The sequence below is a fragment of the Coffea arabica genome, chromosome 10e (genome assembly GCF_036785885.1).
Source record: "Coffea arabica cultivar ET-39 chromosome 10e, Coffea Arabica ET-39 HiFi, whole genome shotgun sequence".
Taxonomy (NCBI): domain Eukaryota; kingdom Viridiplantae; phylum Streptophyta; class Magnoliopsida; order Gentianales; family Rubiaceae; genus Coffea; species Coffea arabica.
Window position 1 is genome coordinate 45,713,474 of NC_092328.1, and position 22,874 is coordinate 45,736,347.

At 32.1% G+C, this 22,874-nt stretch overlaps 2 protein-coding genes and 1 long non-coding RNA gene across 5 annotated transcripts; 2 read left to right on the forward strand and 1 right to left on the reverse strand.

Moving 5' to 3' along the window:
- The first annotated feature begins 608 nt into the window (after nucleotides 1-608).
- Nucleotides 609-3,515, forward strand: LOC140015350 (uncharacterized). Its single transcript, XR_011821970.1, has 2 exons — nucleotides 609-1,050; nucleotides 1,131-3,515. It is a non-coding gene; the product is annotated as an uncharacterized lncRNA (long non-coding RNA).
- On the reverse strand, nucleotides 1,807-4,510 carry LOC113712328 (alcohol dehydrogenase 1-like). Its single transcript, XM_027235697.2, has 10 exons — nucleotides 4,375-4,510; nucleotides 3,993-4,129; nucleotides 3,810-3,856; nucleotides 3,362-3,687; nucleotides 3,176-3,258; nucleotides 3,008-3,083; nucleotides 2,763-2,824; nucleotides 2,568-2,663; nucleotides 2,211-2,372; nucleotides 1,807-2,104 (listed from the first exon to the last, which is right to left on the reverse strand). The coding sequence occupies exons 1-10, from the start codon at nucleotides 4,409-4,411 to the stop codon at nucleotides 1,988-1,990; spliced, it is 1,143 nt and encodes a 380-aa protein (XP_027091498.1). The 5' UTR covers nucleotides 4,412-4,510; the 3' UTR covers nucleotides 1,807-1,987.
- Nucleotides 4,511-11,801: 7,291 nt separating this feature from the next.
- On the forward strand, nucleotides 11,802-19,434 carry LOC113710898 (auxin efflux carrier component 6-like). 3 transcript variants are annotated; one of them, XM_027233962.2, is made up of 8 exons: nucleotides 11,802-12,295; nucleotides 12,743-13,374; nucleotides 15,988-16,177; nucleotides 16,573-16,658; nucleotides 16,899-17,065; nucleotides 17,176-17,252; nucleotides 18,012-18,099; nucleotides 19,122-19,434. In XM_027233962.2, exons 1-7 carry the CDS (start codon nucleotides 11,871-11,873, stop codon nucleotides 18,076-18,078), a joined length of 1,644 nt encoding a protein of 547 aa, XP_027089763.1. In that variant the 5' UTR covers nucleotides 11,802-11,870; the 3' UTR covers nucleotides 18,079-18,099; nucleotides 19,122-19,434. The 3 variants fall into 3 exon arrangements, with proteins under 3 accessions (XP_027089763.1, XP_071923790.1, XP_071923791.1); XM_072067689.1 differs by lacking the exon at nucleotides 19,122-19,434 and having other exon boundaries at nucleotides 18,012-18,105; XM_072067690.1 differs by lacking the exon at nucleotides 19,122-19,434 and having other exon boundaries at nucleotides 16,908-17,065; nucleotides 18,012-18,105.
- The last annotated feature ends 3,440 nt before the right edge of the window (nucleotides 19,435-22,874 follow it).

The following is a 22,874-nucleotide window of genomic DNA, read 5'->3' on the forward strand; positions in this document are numbered from 1 at the left end:
GTTTCAACTTAGTTTTTGAATCTAAATTTTAAATTTAATTAAATAATGAGCCGAGTTTTAACTAAGTTAGGATTAAATTGAATAAAATTCAACCCATTTAAAAGTTCTAAATGAGCCAAACTCAAGCCAATAGAATATTTTTCTTTGGGTTGAGCTTGAAATTATATAAAATTTGATTAAGAAAATAAGGTTAGTAAGGGCAATATAGTCCTTTTATTATGATGTAAGTAGGAGCAAATTAGAAAAAAATTTAAAGTAATTAATAGGGGTAAATTTGTCAAAAATTTAAAATAATGAATAGGAGTAAATTATTTAAAATTTTTAATATAATTAGTAGGGGCAAATTAGTACGTTTATTATCATATTATTGTGTGAGAGTATGATTATATAATATTCAGTACGAATTTGTATCATTAGTAAAAGCAAATTAGTCCAAATATTGTTATGTTAGTAGTATGGTCAAATTAGTCAAAAAATACTTTGGGGCAAATTAGTCTATTTATATTGTCTTACCGCGTAAGGGTAAGGTTATATAATTATGAGAGTATAAATTTTATATTATTTGTAAGGATAAATTAGTCTAAAATTTCATCATCCTATCTCATAGTTATCCCTGAATAACTAATAACACCTCCCCATGGAATTATTTTATTTTATCTCATGAATAGGAGATTAATTTGATTAGTTGGGATGTGTTATCTCATGTGTAAAATCCAACTAAACGTGGGATAACATAAGATGATTAATTCAATCTCGTGTCATTCCATGAGCCAAACGACCCCAAGTGTAGCGGAGTAAGACTATCTTTAATTATAGAGTTAGAAATGTAATTCATGATGACGTTGAAGTAATAAAAAGAAAATTCAGTGAAGCAAAGTTATAGGTGAAGTATTCACGGGAGAAAGTAGTGGCAGGAAAGGTCCTTGCTAATATTTCTGAGTTGGGGTGGGAACAATTGCATGCCTGAAGATCTCACAAGTTGTATATTGTGAGCTTTCAAGTCCAAAGCATCTTGTACACCATGGGTTGTCGGTTGTCGGTGTACCTTGGGTAGAAATCTTTGGACAGTTCACATTCTACAGTGTACATGATCCATCTTTGGCTTTAAACCTTTTACTTCTCATATGCAGAGAACTGCTGCTAAGCCATTGACGTTTCTTCGCGAGGGAAAATGCTGTAGAGACTTCCAAGTCCGTAGACAGAATGATAAGTTTGCTAATTGAATTGCAAATTCAGTTATGAAATTTTAAGTTCCGTTGAATAATTCTGGACAAGACTTGCTATTGAATCTTATCACTTAGATGACAAGACTTGCTATTGCATCAACTTACTGCTCGAAACAAAGCTGAGGTCCCAAGCCACCAAGAAGTCTGATCTGATTGGTAGCGGTTGACATGAAGGATTAATCATTCATTGCTTGTTTTATTATGCAAGGTTCAATCTCTCTCTCTCTCTCTTTTAGTTTACGAAGGAAATTTCTTCCGAACAAAGGAAAAAACACAGGCGGTCCGTAAACAGCTATCAAAAGTTCAGGTACAACCTGCATGAGCAAAAATTGAAGTCCTGCCTTGATAGCCTATAGAAGCCTGTTATTGAACTAGATAGTTGATGTTATCAGGGCCTTAACTTCAATCTTCCTATTTACTCGAATTCCATTGATCATCCCGACAAGTTTCAAAAGCTTCAGACAGCTTGTGAGGAATTACACTAAAAGAAGACGTAGAAAACCATCCATTCCTCCAAAGATAATTGTGCAACTATATAATTTACTTGGGCAACAAAAGAAGGAAAAGAAAAGGCAGTACGTAGTCACATGAAAAGGGCTTGATCTTAGGATAAAATACAGAACGTCAACTTCAACTTGGGAGAATTTTAAATAACTGACTGATAATTATGATATGAACAATTTAAAGCTTCAAGTAAAGGGATTTGGTAAAAGTCGCAGGTAGTAATAGCAGCCTCATTAAAAGCATTTGGTTCTTCTTCTTTACTCCTCCATACGGATTAGGCATCGCAAGCCTTCTCCCTTGAGCATGTACTCAAAAGCCTTGTTGATCTGAGAAAATGTTACTTCATGAGTGATAAATTTCTCCACTTCAAGTTCCTACAAAAAGGGAGAGAAGGGTATTAGAAGCTCCACTTTCAATACGCATAGTCTCTTCCAAACCAAAGCAGATATTGAACTTGAAAAAAAACATCTGCGGACTTACTTTGTTCATGTATTTTTCAACAACAGACGGAAGGTCAGAACGAGGTTTATAGTTTCCAAAGAAGGTTCCTTTGAGAGTCCTCTCATTCAAGACATTCATGGGATGAGTCTGGAAGACAGCATCTTTATGTGGAACACCAACAAGAACAGCAACTCCCCAGCCCTGACATGGAAGGTTTCATAGTGTAATTAGTCTGTTTAGAAGGCCTACAAATATTGCAGTTCACGAGTGAACCTACGATCCCTTTGATTCTTTGTTTGCTTTTTTAATCTTAGTACGTTTCAGTACAGAAACGTACATTTCATAGAAATTCTTGAATATAGTAGGCTAAAAGAGGGGAAGAGGATAGGAAATTACATCATGCACGCATTCAAAGGCTGAGATCATGGCATTGACGTTTCCTGTACACTCCACACTTCTATCCACTCCTCCATCAGTCATCTCAGCAATTACCTAGTAATGTTGAAGAGCATGTTAGTGCTTTGGAAATGTATTAAGTGGAGGCTCAGGATGCAACTGCAACCCACAATTCAAATGTCACCAAGAACAAACCTCTTGAACTGGTTTAGGGTAATCTTTTGGATTCACAAATTCATTCACCCCAAACTTCTTTGCTGCATTCAAGACAGAAACCTCATTATTAACCATTGAACTAAATTGTACTTGAGGAAGAAAACGGGAAAAGACCACTTATTAAGACCTATGGTCAATGAATACAGAGTGATCCGTTTAGCTTGAATCAACTGAATGCAAGGTCTGAGTATGATTCTAAGTGAATGATGAGAAAGACGGCTAACCTTGTTCAAATCTGTCAGGAAGCAGATCGATACCTATAATTCTTGAGGCACCTGCTATTCTAGCTCCTTCTGCAGCCTGATCAAGTAGAATTGTAACAAGAACAGTTACTCATTTGGAAATTTGGGCAGAATGAAAGCTAAATTTCGATTTCCAGTTCGAAAACTCACAGCAAGGCCAACAGCCCCCAAACCGAAAACTGCCACTGATGATCCCCTTCTAGGTTTAGCAACATTCAAAGTAGCACCAAGGCCTAAAATAGAAGGGCACCGAAAACACAGACATCAGAACATTAAACATCCAGCATTAAAAACTTTGAACTACTGGAATCCAGTTTTCAATTCCAATTCTCATACCTGTGGAGATTCCACAACTCAAGACACAAACTTTGTCAAGAGGAGCAAGGGGATTGATTTTGGCTAGACAGCCAACATGGACCACAGTGTACTCGCTAAATGTGGAAGTCCCAACAAAATGATAAATTGGTTTCCCATTAATTGAGAACCTTGATTTCCCATCATTAAGCATCACACCCCTGTCTGTGTTGATCCTGAGGAGATCACACATGTTACTTTCTTCTGATTTGCAATGACGACATTCCTTACACTCCCCTGTGAAAACAGGGAGCACATGGTCTCCGGGCTGAAGTTCTGTCACGCCTTCCCCTACACTCTCCACAATCCTAATCGCCAAAAAAAAAAAAAAAGATTCAATCAGTATCCATCTCATATGTAGTCCTAAAACCAGAATATGAGTAACAGTATAACGAGAATCAGTGAAATCATGGCTCAGACATTAACATACCCTGATGCCTCGTGCCCGAGAATTCTAGGAAACACGGGGTGTTGGCCCTGAAAATATTGAAAAGTACGCAACCTCAGATCAGCAAAATTTACTAAAGGACACTATGATCCATCAGGTTGATTTGACATAAGACACATTGCATTGATTATATACTATGCAAAAGTGTGTGATTGTTGTTGTTACCTTCGCTTCCCAGAAATAAACATCAGTATGGCAGAGGGAAGTGAAGAGAATCTTGAGCCGGACCTCCATTTTCTGAGGAGGTGCCACCTCCACTTCCTCAATGACTAGTGGCTTCCCTGCTTCCCATGCAATAGCAGCTGCAATCCCACACCAAATAAATATGAAAATCAAACCAAGAACCAATTATTCTTGCTTAAACCCCCCTCACAAACAACTAAATTTGATCCACTATCTAGTAAACTAAAGATTCCATGAATAGGCAAAAAGCCCTCTACAAAATTTCCTTGGACTAACACATAGCATCAACTCACATCTTTACTCTCCCACAAAAAAAAAAAAAAATCAACTCACATGCTACATCAAAAGCTAAAGGAAACTGTACCTTTGCAACGTATAACCTGTCCAGCAGTGCTTGCCATCTCTTCTTTCTTCCTCTTCTTTTTCTTCTTCTCTTTAAAGCGTTGCTTTTGAAAATGTGTTTCGTTATTCTGTCTGTAAAGTATTGCGTTTGTTTTCCGGTGAACTTTGACATGAACTGATGGGTATTTATACAATGGATAAAAGCATTTAAAAACAGGCCCCCCCCAAAAAAAAAAAATCAACCAGGAAACTGTGTATTATTTTAATGGTTATCATTTTCCATGGGCTACCACTGTTTTGTAATGGACCTTTATTAGTCAGCACGGTAGTCAATGTTTTCAAAAATACAACAGGCGAAACCGAAACAGTTCCTAGGTTTTGGTGGCCTGGATTTGTAATCTTGCGTCTGGTTTTGCTCCCGGTTTTATCCATTACCCTTTTTTTTTTTTTTTTTATTTCCAAAAGCTTATCCATTTTGTTTCTTGTAATGTTGTAAAAATATTTTATGCTGAAATTATGAAATTGAAATGGAGATTTTGAGGGCTCTCTACTCTTTTGTTATGGTACTTTGATTTTATCTTTTTCCTTTTTTATCAGAAAACTACAAATACTTTTGGAGTTTAGAAAACTATTACAAAATCTATTAAATTGCTATTTTTTGAAGTTTTTTGTAAAAAAAATATACTATATCGATTTCATGTATTTATATGAGGTAAAAAAATTTAAAAAAAAATGGCTTTTCAAATAAGGCCTGCGATAGTAAAAGTGGCATTATAAAAAAAAAAACTCGAATTACATAAACAATTGTCAAATGAAAATTCCAAAAGTGAATTGATTAACATTAACCGTTTTTGCCCAACTTTTCTAGTAGTTTCCATAAGGGTGCCCAGTCAAGAGAAAATTATTCTCAGCAAGAGAAAAGAATGGTGGAGAGTTTAAGTTTAGTACTTGAATTAATAGCACATGGGGGCTTTTGTCACACTTGGACCCAATTTAAAAGGTGGAATGTCTTCCAAAAAAAAAAAGAATTAGAAAAAAGATTATGTAAAACAATTCCAAAGATATTAAAATACAGAAAATAATATATATATATATATATATATGTGTGTGTGTGTGTGTCTGCAAGAATTGTCAAATTGGACAGAGTCATCTTGCTGTTTGTTTAAAGAAGAATTTCAGATTGCCCCGCTGTTAGAAGCTCAATGAAGATTCTATACAAAAACCGCAGAGAGAATTTAGTGGATAGTTTCTACGTGGTTGGTTTAAGCTATTGATGGTTTCGTAGGAAGGCAAACATTTGGATTGATCCGATTTATATAGATTTTACGGTTCAAATTTTGTCACACCAACTCAAGAATTAACGGTGTAATAAGATTTGGATCACATGATTAACAAAATTAGATCTATTCAAGTTTTTGATTTGTAGGAATTGCAACTTTTGATTATTACCCTTCAGATTTCTATGGATCCACTTTGCAAGGGTGGCTTCCAATCGACGGGACGCGAGGCGCAGATGATCACCAGTGATAATCGTAGCGTAATATTTATTAGAAAAGATGTAACTGCATTTTAATTGATTGTATATGCTTACAATGGGAGTTTAATATTCTGTTACTATTTATATGAACTCTATATTATAATTATAAGTAGCAAATCAACCCATTTAATTAAATTTACCCATACCCGCTCATGAATAGATGGGTATGGGTATCTTAAGTTTTTGCATATGGGTATAAATGGGTTACCCAATAATACCCATTTAATAAATGGATATTATTGGGTAACCCATCAAATCCAATTAACCCATTTAGAATTATTTTCCCCCAAATCTCCTCCCTTTTCCCGCCCATTTTTTTTTTCAGATTTTTCATTTTGTTATGATGTTAACTACTTTTGTTTCATTATTATTGTTATTTGTTGGTTTTATTTTATCATTTTATTTTCTCTTAATTTGTTAACTTACTCATTTTTTAGCATTACCAATTTATAATAAAGTTTTAGCCTCTTTTCCTACATTTTCAAAATGAAATTTTAAATTTACACATGAAAAAAATTAGGGTTCAAAATTTTTGGATTAAGTTTTTATGTTAATTTTTATAGTACTTAATTTAAATTTTTATTTTTTTATTAGTCAATTATTAAATAGTATGTAATTTTGCGACATAGAGTACGGATAGAAAAAAAATTGATAATTATGCTTATTGAACATTATGCGTAAATATTTAAAACTAATGATGGGTGCAAAAAGTAGTATAAATTGATAACTTAGTTTGCAAAAATGAATTTAAATGAGTTTACAAAAGTTAAAATAAATGGGTTATAAATGGGTAATTGGGTTACCCAATTCATTTTTTGACTTACCCATTTATACCCATCTAATTAAATGGGTATAAATGGATTGACTCACTTATATCCATTACCCATTTTACCCAACCCAAATCCGCCCAAGTCATCCATTTTGACACCTCTAATTATAATAAGTATGTATTTGTTATAAAATTTTACAAGTAATTAATATAGAATTATATAGTATTTAAAAAAATATTAAGTCGTTTTGAATGATTGTCAATAACGACGGACATTATGCCCCCAGTCCCAATCAAACATGGGTCTACTTTGCAATTTTGGAGGTTCCGTCAACGTTTGCATATTTGCTCGAACAGGAATACAGAGACATATGATAGGCGACAGCTTAACAGCAACTGTCAAGAGTTGCTATTTAGCCTATTAGCCTATCACCGTCACGAGCACCTTTTGGAAAGTACATTGAAATTAAGAAAGTCTATTAAGAATGCCCATTTTTAGAAAGTAGAATGTCAAGACTTGTTTGAAAACTAGATTGGACCACATTAGCCCATAAAAGTCTCGTCCCTTCACCTGGTCAAATGCCTCAAGCTCATTTTGCAGCAATATATTTCTTATGATAAATGATATATATATATATTGATAATGTATCTATTATTTAATTTGAATGCATGATAATTAATCATAATTTAAATTTAAAATTCAAATTTTATATATGTGATATATACCAAACCATATTAAATTAATCCTATTTCTTAACATTATTTTTGTGCTATGTTTATCCTCTCTTAAGTTAACTCAATAGTGTTGAGACAAGTTTAGGCATATTAATGAGGTTATGTTGAACTCCTAGATTCAACTCTTAAATATTTATATATTTTTTGCCTCACACATATCTTTTTTGTATCTCTTTTCTTATGAGGTTTAGACTTTAAAGTCTCCTTTGAACTAAATTAAAATCAATAAAAAAAGAAAGTAAATTAAAATCAATAAAAAAAAGAAAGGAAGGAAAAAAAAAACCCCACATTTGTGGTGGTTTGTCAAAAACCCATTCCCTTGTGTTATAAGTATTGAAATTCTCACAAGAAAATACATCATTTTCTCTCGTAGGAATCGAGATGTGATAGCCCACAGCTTATTTGTTACTCCATCCTCTCACTTACTTTGATGGTTTTGTTTTTCTTTTCCATCTATCACAAATTATAATCCACTTTTTTAATTAAAGAATATAGTTAACTTATAACTTTTCTAAAATGCCTTTATTTAATGTAGGTTGTTATTGAGTATAATTTATCTTATTTAATTTAAAGTTAATTAGTCATACCCCATTTAATGTAGGGTGTCTCGGGAAGATAGTAAGCTAGATAGAAATTAAATTGTTAAGAATTTCTATTTTGAAATCTTGATTGGACCACATTAGCCCATAAAACATTTGATCTCTTGACCCGTTCATCTTTAAATTCGTTTTGTTGCATCATATTTCTAAGGATAACAACTAATCAAAATTCAAATTAGAAATTTAAATTTTGAATATGTGATATACATCTAATCCTATCAACGTATACAGAGTCGATGTATAGAAAATTAATTTTATTTCTAGACAGTCTATGTTTATCCTCTCATAAATTAAGAGTGTCCTCAAGACCTTATCCTTAGGCACATTAATAAGGCAATGCATAGCTCCTTGATGTATAACTCTTAAATCTTTCATTTTCTTTTGCTCTTTATAAATATCCTACTGTTTCTCCTTCATTATTATAAGGTTCGAACTCTCTCTTGAATGAAATTGAAATCATCTGATAAACACAGAAAGAAAAGAAAAGAAAAGAAAAATCTCACATTTGACCATTTGAATTGTCAAAAACACCATGCCTCCTTTCTTTGTCTTATAAGAGTTGGAATTCTCACAAGAAAATACTGCGTTTCTCTTCAAAAATACATTTATCTTCTTTTAGTATTAACTTTAACAGTTTACATCTGCTCCATTTTTTTTCATCCCTTTGCTTCGAGTGCATGCGTCTATCTGTTTTTGTTTCTTGGGCTCGTTTACGATTCGACTTTGCCATTGGGCAAAAAACCCAATTAAGCCCTATGAAAACCCAACAATCGGGCAAAAAACCCAATTAAGAGTTATAAAAAATTGCAACGTCAGCCATACACAAATGAAGAGAAAAATGTTGCTTAGATTAAGATCCAGCCCATGATCAGAAACTGCTAAGATGGAACTTGCAGCACAAAAAAGTTCTGCTATGTTCGATTCCACTTTTGAAGTTTAAAGACAAAAGGAAGAATTTCAATATAGTTGATGGATATTTTAGAATTAGCATTCCATCTGGATATACATCAATCTTGTGACCGTAAATTGCATTCAGAGCCTAGAGATCCAAGAAACAAAATGTAGTAATTGTTTGCCTAGGTCTAGAGAGCTTTAATTTTCAACAACATCTAAAGAGCTAAGCAGTTAATTCTATGCTTTATTTTTTTATTTTTTTTATATTCAATAAAGTCTCTCTTAGGGTATCATTATTTTCTCTCTTTTAGTGTTTACTAGTGACAGTTTGCTCTCTCTTAAGGTTTCCTAATGAGAGTGTTGTTCTTTTGTAGGATTTTATTTTTCAAGTTTTTTTTTTTTATAGTTTCTTTATTAGATATAAAAGTTTTGTTCTTATATCATTTCTCCTATGAGTTTTGATAAAAGTTTTCTCTCTTTGATTCTAAGCAATATTTTCAAACTTGGGATTTCTTAGATTATTTCATCGAATTCTCAACATCAAATTTGAAATTGAACCAGTTGGATAGCAAATATGATATTGTTCTCATGCATAGATAATCATTGGTCTACTAATGGTTTATCTAGATTTTGAATCTGTAAAAATTTCACAATGTAATCTCTCGTTCTAGTGATTTTTAGATTTGTAGTACACGTAACACGCTATTCACTAAAAAAAAAAAAGAGAATAGTTTATCTTTTACCTTGCTATGCTTTGGTACTTTACTACAAAATCTCTCTATAGTTAATAACTTCTGCATCATCTCTTCAATTTGGGTTGAAGTGTCACCGTTAATTGGTTTTAATTGAAACCGGCTAATATTGAAAAGTTAAATTCAAACAAAGGTACAAGTAATCTTGCTTTAGCTATCTCTAACTGCACTTAGTAAAGTACATTTTGTGTTTTTAACCTTGTGTGAGATAAGCTACTTCGTTCTTATAGAAAGAATCTCTTTCTGGATTTCACGTCTTGATCATTCCATGAGATATGAAGTGTCCAACGCTAATATGTTTCAAGTTTTCTAGTTCAAAGTGTATCTAAGTTTTTTATGTGGAGACATGGTAAAATAAAGACGGCTGATAGTTGCTCTCTCTTTTATCAAAGCACAACTACAATTTTACAATCTTAAGGCGCAGCCAACCAAATCCACCCACTGGTACTGGCAACTAGAATCTCAAGAAAGGCACTATAATTAATGTCCATAGAATCTCAAGAAAGATATATCAATCAGAGACATATTGCACCTTCTACCAGGAAAGGGGGGAAAAAAAGACCTATATTATATCTTAAACTAAAAAGAAAGGAGAATCTAACTAGGCTATATAATAAGGTGGAGGAAAACTCATCTAAACCAAAGAGATATACTGACATCTGGATATTTTTAATCGTAAGATAGTGAGATTTGATCTTTTCAGCAATAGCCTATAAAGAGCATTAAATCCCTAATGTGGTCAGCTTGCTTGTGACAAGTTGGTTCTTGGAAAGATCATTTGGGCCGTATCATAACTAAGACATAGAGTTGGAAGTGAAACAGTTGAGTTGCAGAATTCATTTCTCATTCTCACATATTCATACTTTGCTTTCATGTTTTCCTCCCTTTTTTCTGCGTCATTAGTCAATATATCATGTCTCAGTTGCTTAGCCGCAGTGGCACTTGTTGGCATGAGCGACATTTCTTGCCTCTCAGACTGGATTTCTGATGGCACAACTAAATCAGGGAAAAGGCCCAGAATGATACATTTTAAAGTAACTCTTAAAGACAAAGGAGGCGTAAACTTAAAATTTGGAGAAATTTATACTAAATCTTATGTATTGATTTTCCTTTTTCCTCCAAATCCCTTAAAAAAAAAAGGAGATCTTTATTTCTATGACTGATGGCTTGTCATATTGCTACAAGATCCGGGGTAAGGTTGGGTTGAATAATAAAGTAAAAAAAATTGTAAGTAGAAGATCCTGATTCCAGATCTCACACTTACAATATATATATATATATGCTAATAGTCATATAAGCTTTATTTTTATGATATAAAAATAGTGTAATAATAATAAGTATAATTTTAAATGACAAATTATAATATGACATTCATTTACGAGTCATAATCGGTGTTGTGGCCATATAGAGATGACCTTATTTGTAAAGGGGTAAAAAATCTATTCGATGACTAGTATTATAGTTTTTGTGACCAAATTCCTTCTTTCTTTGGTTGCCTATATGATTATTACAGAGACAACTATAAAAAGGAAGAATTTTGAGATGAACATGTTCATGGCAGCCTGCGCGCACTTTAAACTTTTGTAAAGCCTACCCACTTTAAACTTCTTTAAACTTCTTTGACCTCAAGAATAGATTCCTAATAATCACCAGGAGGAAGATTCAACTCATAAAATAATGCTGTCCGATCAGAAAATTCCTTAACGATTTCAATGCTTCATCTCGGTTGTCCGCAGTTACTTATCATTTTTACAGAAAGAATCGACATAGTTTCTGAATACAAAAGGTAACCTTTCTAACATTGACTAAACCTCTGGTAAGTTACTTGTTTACCACAAGTTAAACTCGTCTTCTGCTACCATATCAGCCAATTACAAATCTTCTTAGACACTACTGTACCAAAACGACATGATTAGTAAAGTCTTCAAGAAAAATTTTGAAAATGTACATCAACTATTGGATTAACTTTTTGTAATTACTTGAGTACACTTTTTCTTGTTGGTTTTCCACATCAAATATTGTGCATATAATTTACTGTTCCCGTCCCAAATTTTATGCAATGAATAAGACCTAGTACCAAAAAGTAATTCACTGTGATCTGGTATCTAACACATGTGGAGAAAGGAGCCTTTAAGTCTGCATATCCCTCCCTATATATACTCATCAAACTTTCTTCTCATCCTTGAATTTTACATAGCTTACTCATAATAAGAGAGGGAAGAGACTTAAAAGATGATCAGTGCTAGTGATTTCTACAAGGTCATGTGTGCTATGGTTCCTCTATACTTTGCAATGCTTGTTGCATATGGTTCAGTCAAGTGGTGGAAAATCTTCACACCAGAGCAGTGCGCCGGGATTAACCGGTTTGTCGCAGTTTTTGCAGTTCCAGTGCTATCTTTTCACTTCATTTCTCAAAACAATCCGTATGAGATGGACACAAAGTTCATATTAGCCGATACTCTCTCTAAGATGTTTGTGCTTGTTTTGCTATCAATTTGGGCTGTTTGCACAGGAAAATTCGATTGGATGATAACCCTCTTCTCAGTTTCTACTTTGCCGAACACACTAGTCATGGGCATTCCTCTGCTTAAAGCCATGTATGGAGATTTCACGCAAAGCCTTATGGTGCAACTTGTAGTCCTTCAATGCATTATCTGGTATTTCAACTAAGCTCTTTTTCTCCATTTTTTCCTTTTGTCTCTCAAAAATTTCAATGGTTCCTTTGACTTTTAGTTCATTTTATCCTTGAAGAGGGAATAACACAAAAGGAGATTGATGTGGAAAGAGACAAATTCTCTTCCTGAAAGCAAGCCGATAAAAGAGAAAAAGTAGACAATTTAGCCACAAAGTTGATTCAATTTTGGCTGCAAAACTCACTTCAAGTTCAAACACACATTACACTAACAAAATAACCACTGAGAAACTAAAAATACAAATGGAAATAGGATCCAAAATGAAGGTTTCATTTCAGTTCTCACTCAGACCAAGCAACCATTTTTTTAAGGAATGATTGAATTAATATAAATGTAACGAAAATATGCCCCAAAGAAATTACATAAACTGTTTAAATCAGTCGTAACACTCCCATATTTACTGCAATGCAGGTACACCTTCTTGCTATTTCTCTTTGAATACAGAGGTGCAACGATGCTAATCCGCAGCCAATTTCCTGGTTCCATTGCTGCCTCCATCACCAAATTTGAGATAGACAACGATGTAATATCCCTAGACGGCCGGGGCCCACTTTGCACCGAGTCAGAAATGGACGTCAATGGACGCATCCATGTTCGAATCAGACGGTCAACATCTTCAGCTCCTGAGTCCGTATTATCATCATCCCTAGGACTTACTCCTAGAGCATCAAACCTATCCAACGCAGAGATATTCTCAGTCAACACACCAGCACCTTTGCATGAATTCCACCATGCAAACGGTGATATTGCTTTTGGGCATGGTGATTTAGGGTTTGGATACCATGCAACAAGTCCTAGGTTGTCGGGTTACGCATCATCGGATGCCTACTCACTTCAGCCTACTCCTAGGGCATCAAACTTTAATGAAATGGACGCTGTGACCGCGACTGCCATCGTAAACACTCCGATGTGGATAAGGTCTCCGGCTGCTGCCGGGAAGGTGCACCGCCAGCCGTCTCCGACAACGAAAATAGTGTGGGACTCACCGGGGAAGGGTCAAGGTGGTCTTGGAGAGGGACAAGGGCACAAAGATGCTCTTGGAGGTATGTTAATGTATTGTCAACTTTTGACACGCGACACTACTGCTTCTTTCTTTCCTAGGACTTGATGATTAAATATACAAAAGCAGACAAAAATTGAGACTGTAAAAATTAATCCCCTATATTGTAAAGATATTTTCATTTGAGCATGAGTAAAGATGCATGACGCATATACCAATGGAGGATTTCAAGTTTCAATAGAGAATGTATGTTATGAACTTAGATCAACTAGTATAGAGAAAATTTTTTTTTTTGGGTCCCTAAAACTTAAACGGGACTAAAAAAATTACGTAATTAAAAGTTTGATATTCTACATGAACATGATTTGGTAGTATAATCAAGTGTTCTAGCAACAAATTTGGAATTCGATTATCACCTAGCTTATTTGGGTCATTGGGATCTGGAAGAATATGGATCACATGGTTACTAGAAAAAGTAGCAGGCATGAAGTAGTCAGAGATAAATTGCTTTCTTCTGCGTCTGGTTGTACATTTGTCTCCTGAGCTTATAGATGTCTCATTCTTACCTCAACTGACGAGACCAGACATGACTGGACCTTCTCATTGCAAATTTCACAATAGCAGAAAATTGAGGTGATAATCATACATACATGGGTAAAACTCTGATTTAGAACCAATAGTTGTTGTATTTTGTAAAAAAAAAAATAAAAAAATGCTGTACTTTAAAAGATTTTGACGCTATTCTCTCTTCGAATCATTTGGCCACAAACCAATGTATCATAATATAGTATAGTAGTACTTTATGTAGTATTTGCAGCATGATTCTTTTATGATTGGTAATACTTTAGTCATTTTAGACTTCAAGAAATTAATACACTAAAGTCATCCTGATTTTGGATTTGTCTGTATCTCAAATTTCTAGACAATTGCTGCCTGTAGCATCGCATGTTGGTGTTGGTGTTTGTCTTGGATTCTCATGGGAATTTTACTGTTTCCTTTTGCCTTGCCTTTTTTTTTTTTCTTGACTTTCTAACTTCTTTGTCGTTCTCTTTTGTGGTTGAGACTAATAAAAAGCTAGGAAATGACAATTTGGGTTACAAAGAAAAAAGCACTAGATGAAAAGATTGAGTTGAAGGAAAAAAAATTGAGACCTTGAAATTCCCTCTTTTTTCAATCTTGTAGAAGATTATCGTTTGTGCCAGTTAATTACTTTCCAGCATTTAGTCCTTTGTTGGCTTCCTTCCTTGCTCTTTTTTCTGATTAATTAGCTCTTACTCAAGCACGTTCATGGATTAACTTGGAATCTACCATTTAAGTTGTGCTGTTCGAGTACTTATTTAATTCAGGAATAAAATTCCATATGCTAATCCGATTTCTTGTCGTTAATTACTTGGAAACTCTTGTAGTCTAGATATTTCAGTGATTTGTTTCATACAAACTCAAATTGTTTTGAGCTAACGCCAGAAACTTTTAACAAATACTTCTGAAGATTCCTGGAAAAATATATTGAAAATTAAACTTTTCTTGTGCACCAAAATCTTCAATTATAGATGTAGATACAGAACATATATATGTTTCATTACTAATATCCTTCAAGTTGTATGATGTTTGCATCCTGATCCCCTAACATGACAGGAGCTCTTAATGGTTCTAGCAAACATCGACCATTTTTATACAACTCTTTTTTTTTTTTTTTCCAATTTTTGCATATTTTCCAGTACAAAATATACATTTTTTTTCCAAACAAATTAAGTAGCCTTCTGGCCCATCGATAAGAATCACTCCCCCAATATAATTGTTCAACAGTGGGTTTTTTTTTTTTTTTTTTTTGTTTGGTGCTAGGCAAACAAATCCACTTTTACTAACTATAAGCACACTAGATTTCCAAGTTCTATAGTGGAGTTGACTAGTCTAAATTCATACTTACCCACGAAAATAGTCGAGATTTATATTGTAGTTTCATGTGACTAGTGTCTCTAGACAAAATTCAAGAGATTCACACCTCTTTCTTGACCATGTTAAAGAACTATTTACAAGTAATTAGAATCACCTAATATTTCTTCATATAATTGGCAATTTTTTTTTTTGGGTTAAGCATATAATTGGTGGTCGGTCAGACTTTTTTAGCAGGTGAAATGATTACATTAGGGCACATGTATTTGGGTTGATAGGGAAGTTATTTGGGGTCCATTGTCTAACCATATTGTGTAAAGACAGTTTCATCATGGTATCCACTTTAACTTCCTGCATGCTTGTCCTGAACCAGTATGATGCTTTACCTATATATTCACCTAAAGTGGTCGAGATGGTCTTAAACCATACATGCCCTTAGAAAATGTAGCCATAAATATGAGCAAAGATTTAGATTATGGTAAAAATCTATATCTTTTTAATTGTGGACTATTGAAATAACAAACAAAATCAGTTCATGAGAGCTTGCTAATTTGATTTTCAAGTTCATATTTACAGGGAGGACAATATTAAGAAGAAGAAAAAAAGTCTCACTCCTGCGTGAGATGTTGAATGGGGAAATAGAGAAAAAAGATTAAATTTATAAACATTGAATTTCATATTTTTCTTTATAAATAAATAAATGGTTGGTTTTGTCGATAAATATGAATAGTGATGATCCATTTTATTGAATGTTGGCTTGCAGAAAACGATCTTAGCTTCAGAGATTGCTCAATTGTCGAAGTAGGTCCACATGGTGCAGCAAAAGATCAAGAAATGCCAAATGCTTTTGTCATGTTAAGACTTATTCTTATAATGGTAGGCAGAAAGCTTTTGCGTAATCCAAATACTTATTCCAGTGCCTTGGGGCTTCTTTGGTCGCTCATTTCATTCAAGTAAGTTTCTTAACAATGAATTATTATCTAGTATTATATGGATAATTATTTTCTGAAAAAGTAGAAAAAAAAAATTTTGATCAATTCATTGCTGCGATATAGCAGTGATTCTGTCCTAATGCTTGTTCATAACAGTTGGTTTTAAGCCATAAACCTGTTCTACAATCTATTGTTGCATGATCAATTCATGTTATGATGTCAAAATGTTGAATCGAGATAAAGATATATTTACAAAAAAGAAATAACGAATCACACGCGCGTTAAAAAAAAAAAGGAATAATTGTGTGCTTTTACTTTGTTAATAATTTCTCTCTATCTCTTTCTCTCTTTTTTTTCATTTTTTTTGGATGTGGATATATTTGTGTATGATGCTTAGTTTGTAATCTTGGGTACAGATGGAATTTTGGGATGCCAAGTTTGGTTAAATACTCCATCAAAATAATCTCCGATGCAGGTCTTGGAATGGCCATGTTCAGTTTAGGTAAGTGATCTTATCACTGATAATTCTCTTCAATGTGGACAAATCAAATCATTAGCTTTTTTTTTTTTTTTTTTACGCAAAAGTAATTATCATTGTGGTACAAATATTTTTGAGTAAAATCTAAATGTGGGAGGACTAATTACGTTGAAATATTTAAACATAAAAAACTTTAGTCAATGCTAGAAGAATTCATCTAAAACCTTAAAAAACTTTTCCACATCCCTTACATCTCACAAACAGATGTTGCAGGGTTATTCATGGCATTACAACCTCGGATTATTGCTTGTGGCACGAAAATGGCGGCTGTAGGAATGGTGATTCGTTTTGTCTGTGGACCATTGATAATGTCAGCTGCATCAATTGCGGTTGGACTAAGAGGAATTAGATTGCATGCGGCCATAGTGCAGGTGATAATTGTCATGCTCAATACTTTGCAGATGAAAATAAAAAGTGGTCTAATCAATTGTGATTGCAAACTCAAGTGAAATTTTTGGTGGGTTTTCTGGGATTCTTTCAGGCTGCTCTTCCTCAAGGAATTGTCCCTTTTGTCTTTGCGAGAGAATATGGCTTGCATCCTGATATACTTAGTACCGGGTAAGCTTTATCCAATCAGAAAATACTAGCTGCTGCAACCTTTATATCTTTGGTGGAGCATGAACAGTTCAACATTTGACCAATCATGAACCTAGCTAAAAAGAAGAAAAAAATGTTACTCTTTTTTGGGTTCCAAGGTACATACTTGGTAATAATTGAGGATTTTCAGTAGAGTTCAATTCTCATTCACCCATCTCCCTCTCGTCCTTCCCAATGCTGCCCCCCCCAAAAAAAAAAAAGAAGGAAGACAAATATAATCTACTATGAATTACGGAATGGAATCCACCCACTATTTGATACTTTTTTCCATTCCCAACTAAAAAAGGAAATCCATTCCCAAGTATATATTGACTTAGCAAGAAAAGTAGGACTCTAGCTTCATCTTGAACAAACTCATTTGACACTGAAAGTGGAGAATGAATTAATGTAGTTGAACAAACTCAAAATTACGAGGTATATCCTCTTTATCATGTACTGTTTGAAAATTTACAATAAACAGGTTGAGATCTATGCCAAACTTCTACCACTTTCTTTCTAGTGGTTTATTTAAAAAAAAAAAATTAAAGAGCATAGTTTTTGTAATTCGACTAGGGCTAGATAAATCAACTGAAGCATTTGAATTGTAGATATAATAGCTCAATCTAAGCTTCAAAAGGTTGGAAACTCTAACGAAAAATGAGTTTGTCTCTTTCACTATGTGCCTTAGTAGTTGTTGCACAGCAAAATTGTTTAACAGTAGTTTTTTTTTTACTTTTACAGGGTAATATTCGGGATGCTGGTATCTTTGCCTGTAACGCTGCTATACTACATAGTCCTCGGCCTGTGATGAACATAGGGAACTCAAAAAGTAAGAAAGCAAGAATCCCATGTACCCAATTGGCAACATTTCATATATATGTCCTATGTATTATGTTAGATCCAACATCTAGCCAACAAATAACAGTCAAAAATTGACTAAATCTATCTATGGTTTTAATTGAGAATTTCTCAGAAAGACTTAGAACAGTTATCTAAAGCTGCAATTATGATTGTAGAGAAAGCAAATCAAAGGCTTAATTTATATAGATAGAAATGAATTAGGAGTGGATTTTAGTTTACTGTGTTTTACTCATGTAATTAGTGCACGTTCAAGTTAGTGGAGACCGAAAGAATTGGACCCTATACATAATTGCTTACGACTGAGGTATCAGATTCTCGTAAAATTATTGCAAGAGACTGTGTAAGTTGTTGAAGGGCATAGATCTATGTTTGACCCAAGAAAAAGATGAAAACGGCAAAATCATTGAGTCATTTCCCTTTGCATTTTTTTGTCAACATCGTATCAAAGGAATCATTTTGACGAATATTTCTTGCAATATCATTTCAACTTTCAAAGGTTATGCCCATTGAAAGACTTGCCATTTGTCAGCATATTCAGCAGAATCGACTGCTTTGCTGAGTCATATTAAAAGTGGGTCCGCCGGGCATATCTAGCCTCTATAGTTATATTGTAGCTAAACAGTTAAAAAAACAAACAAAAAAGAATAACCAACTCCTCTTGGTTGGCCAAATTTCAATGAATATGGTTAAATTAAAAATATCTCAATTATGATGTCCTTCAAAATCATTTTTTTTCATTTAGTATCGCGGCATTTTCGAAATGTGGTGATCATAAAACAGTATCTTGCTTTTGATTTTCTTTATTTTTTTGCTAAAAGGACTGTCGTATGAAAATGATCATTCGCCGCATCCAAAAGTGGATACCGCGATGGACTTATTCAAGTTATCTTGTGTTTGGTCATAATTAGTATTGTTTTTGGTCACAATTAGTATGATTCATGCACTCTTCTGTCGTCAAAGTAACATAAGCATATCCATATACTTTGGCAGGGAAGACGAAGAAACACAAAGATTGCGGTGATACGCACGTGTAGGTGCTTTGGCAGCTGGTGATAATGCTAAAAATAGACCATAGCAAAGAAGATATGTTCCAACTTCGTAGTCCCTCTCAATTGTATGACTAAATTAGTCTGCTGAATGTTCAAAGTTTCCCTAGTTTATTATTATACGCCAATTTTCAAATGGTAGAAAATGGGCATAAGTTCTTTGCTAAAGTGCTTGATTAGATCCATCTGCACGGAGAAAATAATTCGGGCTAATACATTTACAGTTGACATATATTCAAATGCGACTGATCAAATAAAAAAAGGGCATCGCATTACATGCAAATGCAATGACCATTATATTCAAATCTTAATATATAGGAGTACCATATTTGATGGTCGTCCACATTTTGAAAATTTGGTGACCCTAACTAGGGAAAACGTCTTTGAAAAACTTTTTAAATTTAGCAATATTTCTAGAATTTCGCCCTTGGTTCGAGTGGCAAGTTACTCGGTTCCCCATGCAAAGTCTTGATTTCAAGTCTTGTAAATGGAGGGACGGACTCTAAACACCGGGTGTAAGACACCAACCCAAAAAAAAAAAAGGTGTCTTGTAGCACCAAAAAGAGGAAAAGAAAAGAGAACTTTTCAACTCATCTCATCTCGCATGGCCTTTGATGAGAATGCAGAGAAGTGCAAAGGAACTTTTCGACTTTCATGCTAGCTTTAAGCATGCATGAAGAAAAAAGAACTAACTATCCTTCTTCCTCCTCACCAAAAAAAAAAAAAAAAAAAATTTCCTTCTTTCTCGTATTTTTCCTTGCAGTCAAGCACTACCAAAAGTCCATACCAATAATAGCATAAAAATCACTCTAGAAAGTTTTAATGAAGGGATAATTGCAGAAACCTCCCCCGAGGTTTCTGACATTTGCACTGACCTTCCCTGTAGTTTAAAAAATTACACTGACCTCCCCTGAGGTTACTAATCCTTTGCAAATTCAGTCCAAACGATTAAAATATTATTTTAGGGAATGAAATTAGAATTTTGTACCAAATTTGTCCTTTGTACTACATGTCCAATAAATGACAAAGTACTACAAATCAATTAACAATTAATAAACTTTAAGGAGTATAGTTTATAGGCAAATACGCATTACCTATTTAAAGTACCGGCTCTTTATGGGTATTTTACTTTCAAACATTTAATTTAATACAAATATTTACGCTCAAATATAGATTTGTATTTACTTTCAAATATTTAATTTTTATTAAATACAAAAACTACCAATCTCTCTTCCGTAAAAATATTAATATAACACTTTTTCAATTTTAGTTGCAAACATTTATGTATTTAACATAAATTAAATGATTCAAAATAAAATGCCCATAAAGAGCCAATACTTTACTCATGTAATGGATGAAAGCCATAAAGAATTAATACTTTATGGGCCATTTCTTCTTTTTAAAAAAATATTTAATTTATATTAAATAAATAACCCACCGATTTTCTTTTTGCAAAAATATTACTGTAACACTTTTGAAATTTTACTTACAAATATTGATATATTTATCATAAATTAAATGTTTGAAAGTAAAATACCCGTAAAGAGCCAGTACTTTAAATGAGTAATGCGTGTTTGCCCATAAAGAGCAGGTAACTATTTAAAGTATTGGTTCTTTACGAGAATTTTACTTTCAAACATTTAATTTAATACAAATATTTATGCTCAAATACAGATTTGTATTTACTTTCAAATATTTAATTTTTGTTAAATACAAAACCTACCAATCTCTCTTCCGTAAAAATATTAATATAACAATTTTCAATTTTAGTTACAAACATTTATGTATTTAACATAAATTAAATGATTCAGAATAAAATGCACATAAAGAGCGAATACTTTACTCATGTAATGGATGAAAGTCATAAAAAATTAATACTTTATGAGCCATTTTTTTAAAAAAAATTTAATTTATATTAAATAAATAACCTACCAATTTTCTTTTTGCAAGAATATTACTGTAACACTTTTTGAATTTTACTTACAAACATTGATATATTTATCATAAATTAAATGTTTGAAAGTAAAATACCCGTAAAGAGCCAGTACTTTAAATGAGTAATGCGTGTTTGCCCATAAATTATATTCTTTAAAGTTTATTAATTGTTAATTGATTTATAGTACTTTGTCATTCATTGACCATGTAGCACAAAGGGCAAATCTGGTACAAAATTCTAATTTCACTCCCTAAAATAATATTTTAATAGTTTGGACTAAATTTGCAAAGGATTAGTAACCTCAGGGGAGGTTAGTATAATTTTTCAAACCATAGGGGAGGTCAATGCAAATGTTAGAAATCTCAGGGGAGGTTTCTGCAATTATCCCTTAAATAAATTCTTTCAATGTAATATCCATTGTTGGGATCAATCGCAGATTGGATTTGATCAACACTTAGTTTGGACTACAAGAACATAGGGTTGTATGACATTACAGTTAAAAGCCCAATATAGCAAAGCATATCACCTGTCTTCCGCCTTCTGATGATGAGAAAAAGATAATAATGTGGCATAATAATATAATAATATAATATTTATATATTTATATTATAATATATACATATATAATATATTATAATTATAATATTTTATTATAATATTAGTATATTATATAAATATATATTATAATTATTTAGTTAAATATAATTATATTTATATAAAATATATATTATAAATTTATTAATATTATATAATAATATATTTATAATATATGTATATTTATAAATGTATATTATATGTGCATATAATTATAATATATACATGTATATAATATTAATAAATTATATAATTATATTTATATTTATTATTTTAAATATAATAATATATAATAATAACTATATCTAATATTAATATTTTTATATTTATATAAAATATTAGTACAATTAATATTTATATATTATATAATTATAATTATATATTTATATTATAACATTTGTATAATTATAATTAATTATATATATAATATTTAATTTAATTAGTTACAAACTTATAATAATGATATTATTATATTATATAATTATATATTTTAATTATTTAGTTAAATATAATTATACCTATATAATATATATTATAAATTTATTAATATTATATAATAATATATTTATAATATGTATATTTATAAATGTATATTATATGTGCATATAATTATAATATATACATGTATGTAATATTAATAAGTTATATAATTATAATTATTATTATTATTTTAAATATAATAATATATAATAATAACTATATTTAATATGTAATATATAGTATATTTATATAAAATATTAGTATAATTAATATTAGTATATATTATATAATTATAATTATATATTTATATTATAACATTTGTATATTTATAATATTTAATTTAATTAGTTACAAACTTATAATAATAATATTATTAGTTATATGTATTATATAATGTATATTAATTTATGTAATATAATTAATATTATCAATTATACTAATAATTATACATGTTTACTAATAGAAATTATTAATTAGTTAGACTAAATTTTTTAATACATTTATACTAATATATTTAATTAGTGAAAATTTCTTATATCCCATTTACAAAGAGTCAATAACTATCATTTACGATGTGGTTTATAATATATTTATTATATTCTATTCCGAAATAGTCGACGAACCAAATATTAACTATAGTAATGATACACATTCCAGGTACTTGAACCAAACAAATGTATTGGAATG

Bases quoted from the DNA above. Each gene is read 5' to 3' on its own strand.
- LOC113712328 (XM_027235697.2), bottom strand. From the start codon at position 4,411: ATGGCAAGCACTGCTGGACAGGTTATACGTTGCAAAG. The intron at 3,259-3,361 runs GTATGAGAATTG...CTTCTATTTTAG, and splicing joins GAGTTGTGGAATCTCCACAG to GCCTTGGTGCTACTTTGAAT. The intron at 2,373-2,567 runs GTAATTTCCTAT...CTTCCATGTCAG, and splicing joins CCTTTGAATGCGTGCATGAT to GGCTGGGGAGTTGCTGTTCT.
- LOC113710898 (XM_027233962.2), top strand. From the start codon at position 11,871: ATGATCAGTGCTAGTGATTTCTACAAGGTCATGTGTGCTATGGTTCCT. The intron at 12,296-12,742 runs GTATTTCAACTA...ACTGCAATGCAG, and splicing joins GTCCTTCAATGCATTATCTG to GTACACCTTCTTGCTATTTC. The intron at 16,178-16,572 runs GTAAGTTTCTTA...TCTTGGGTACAG, and splicing joins TGGTCGCTCATTTCATTCAA to ATGGAATTTTGGGATGCCAA.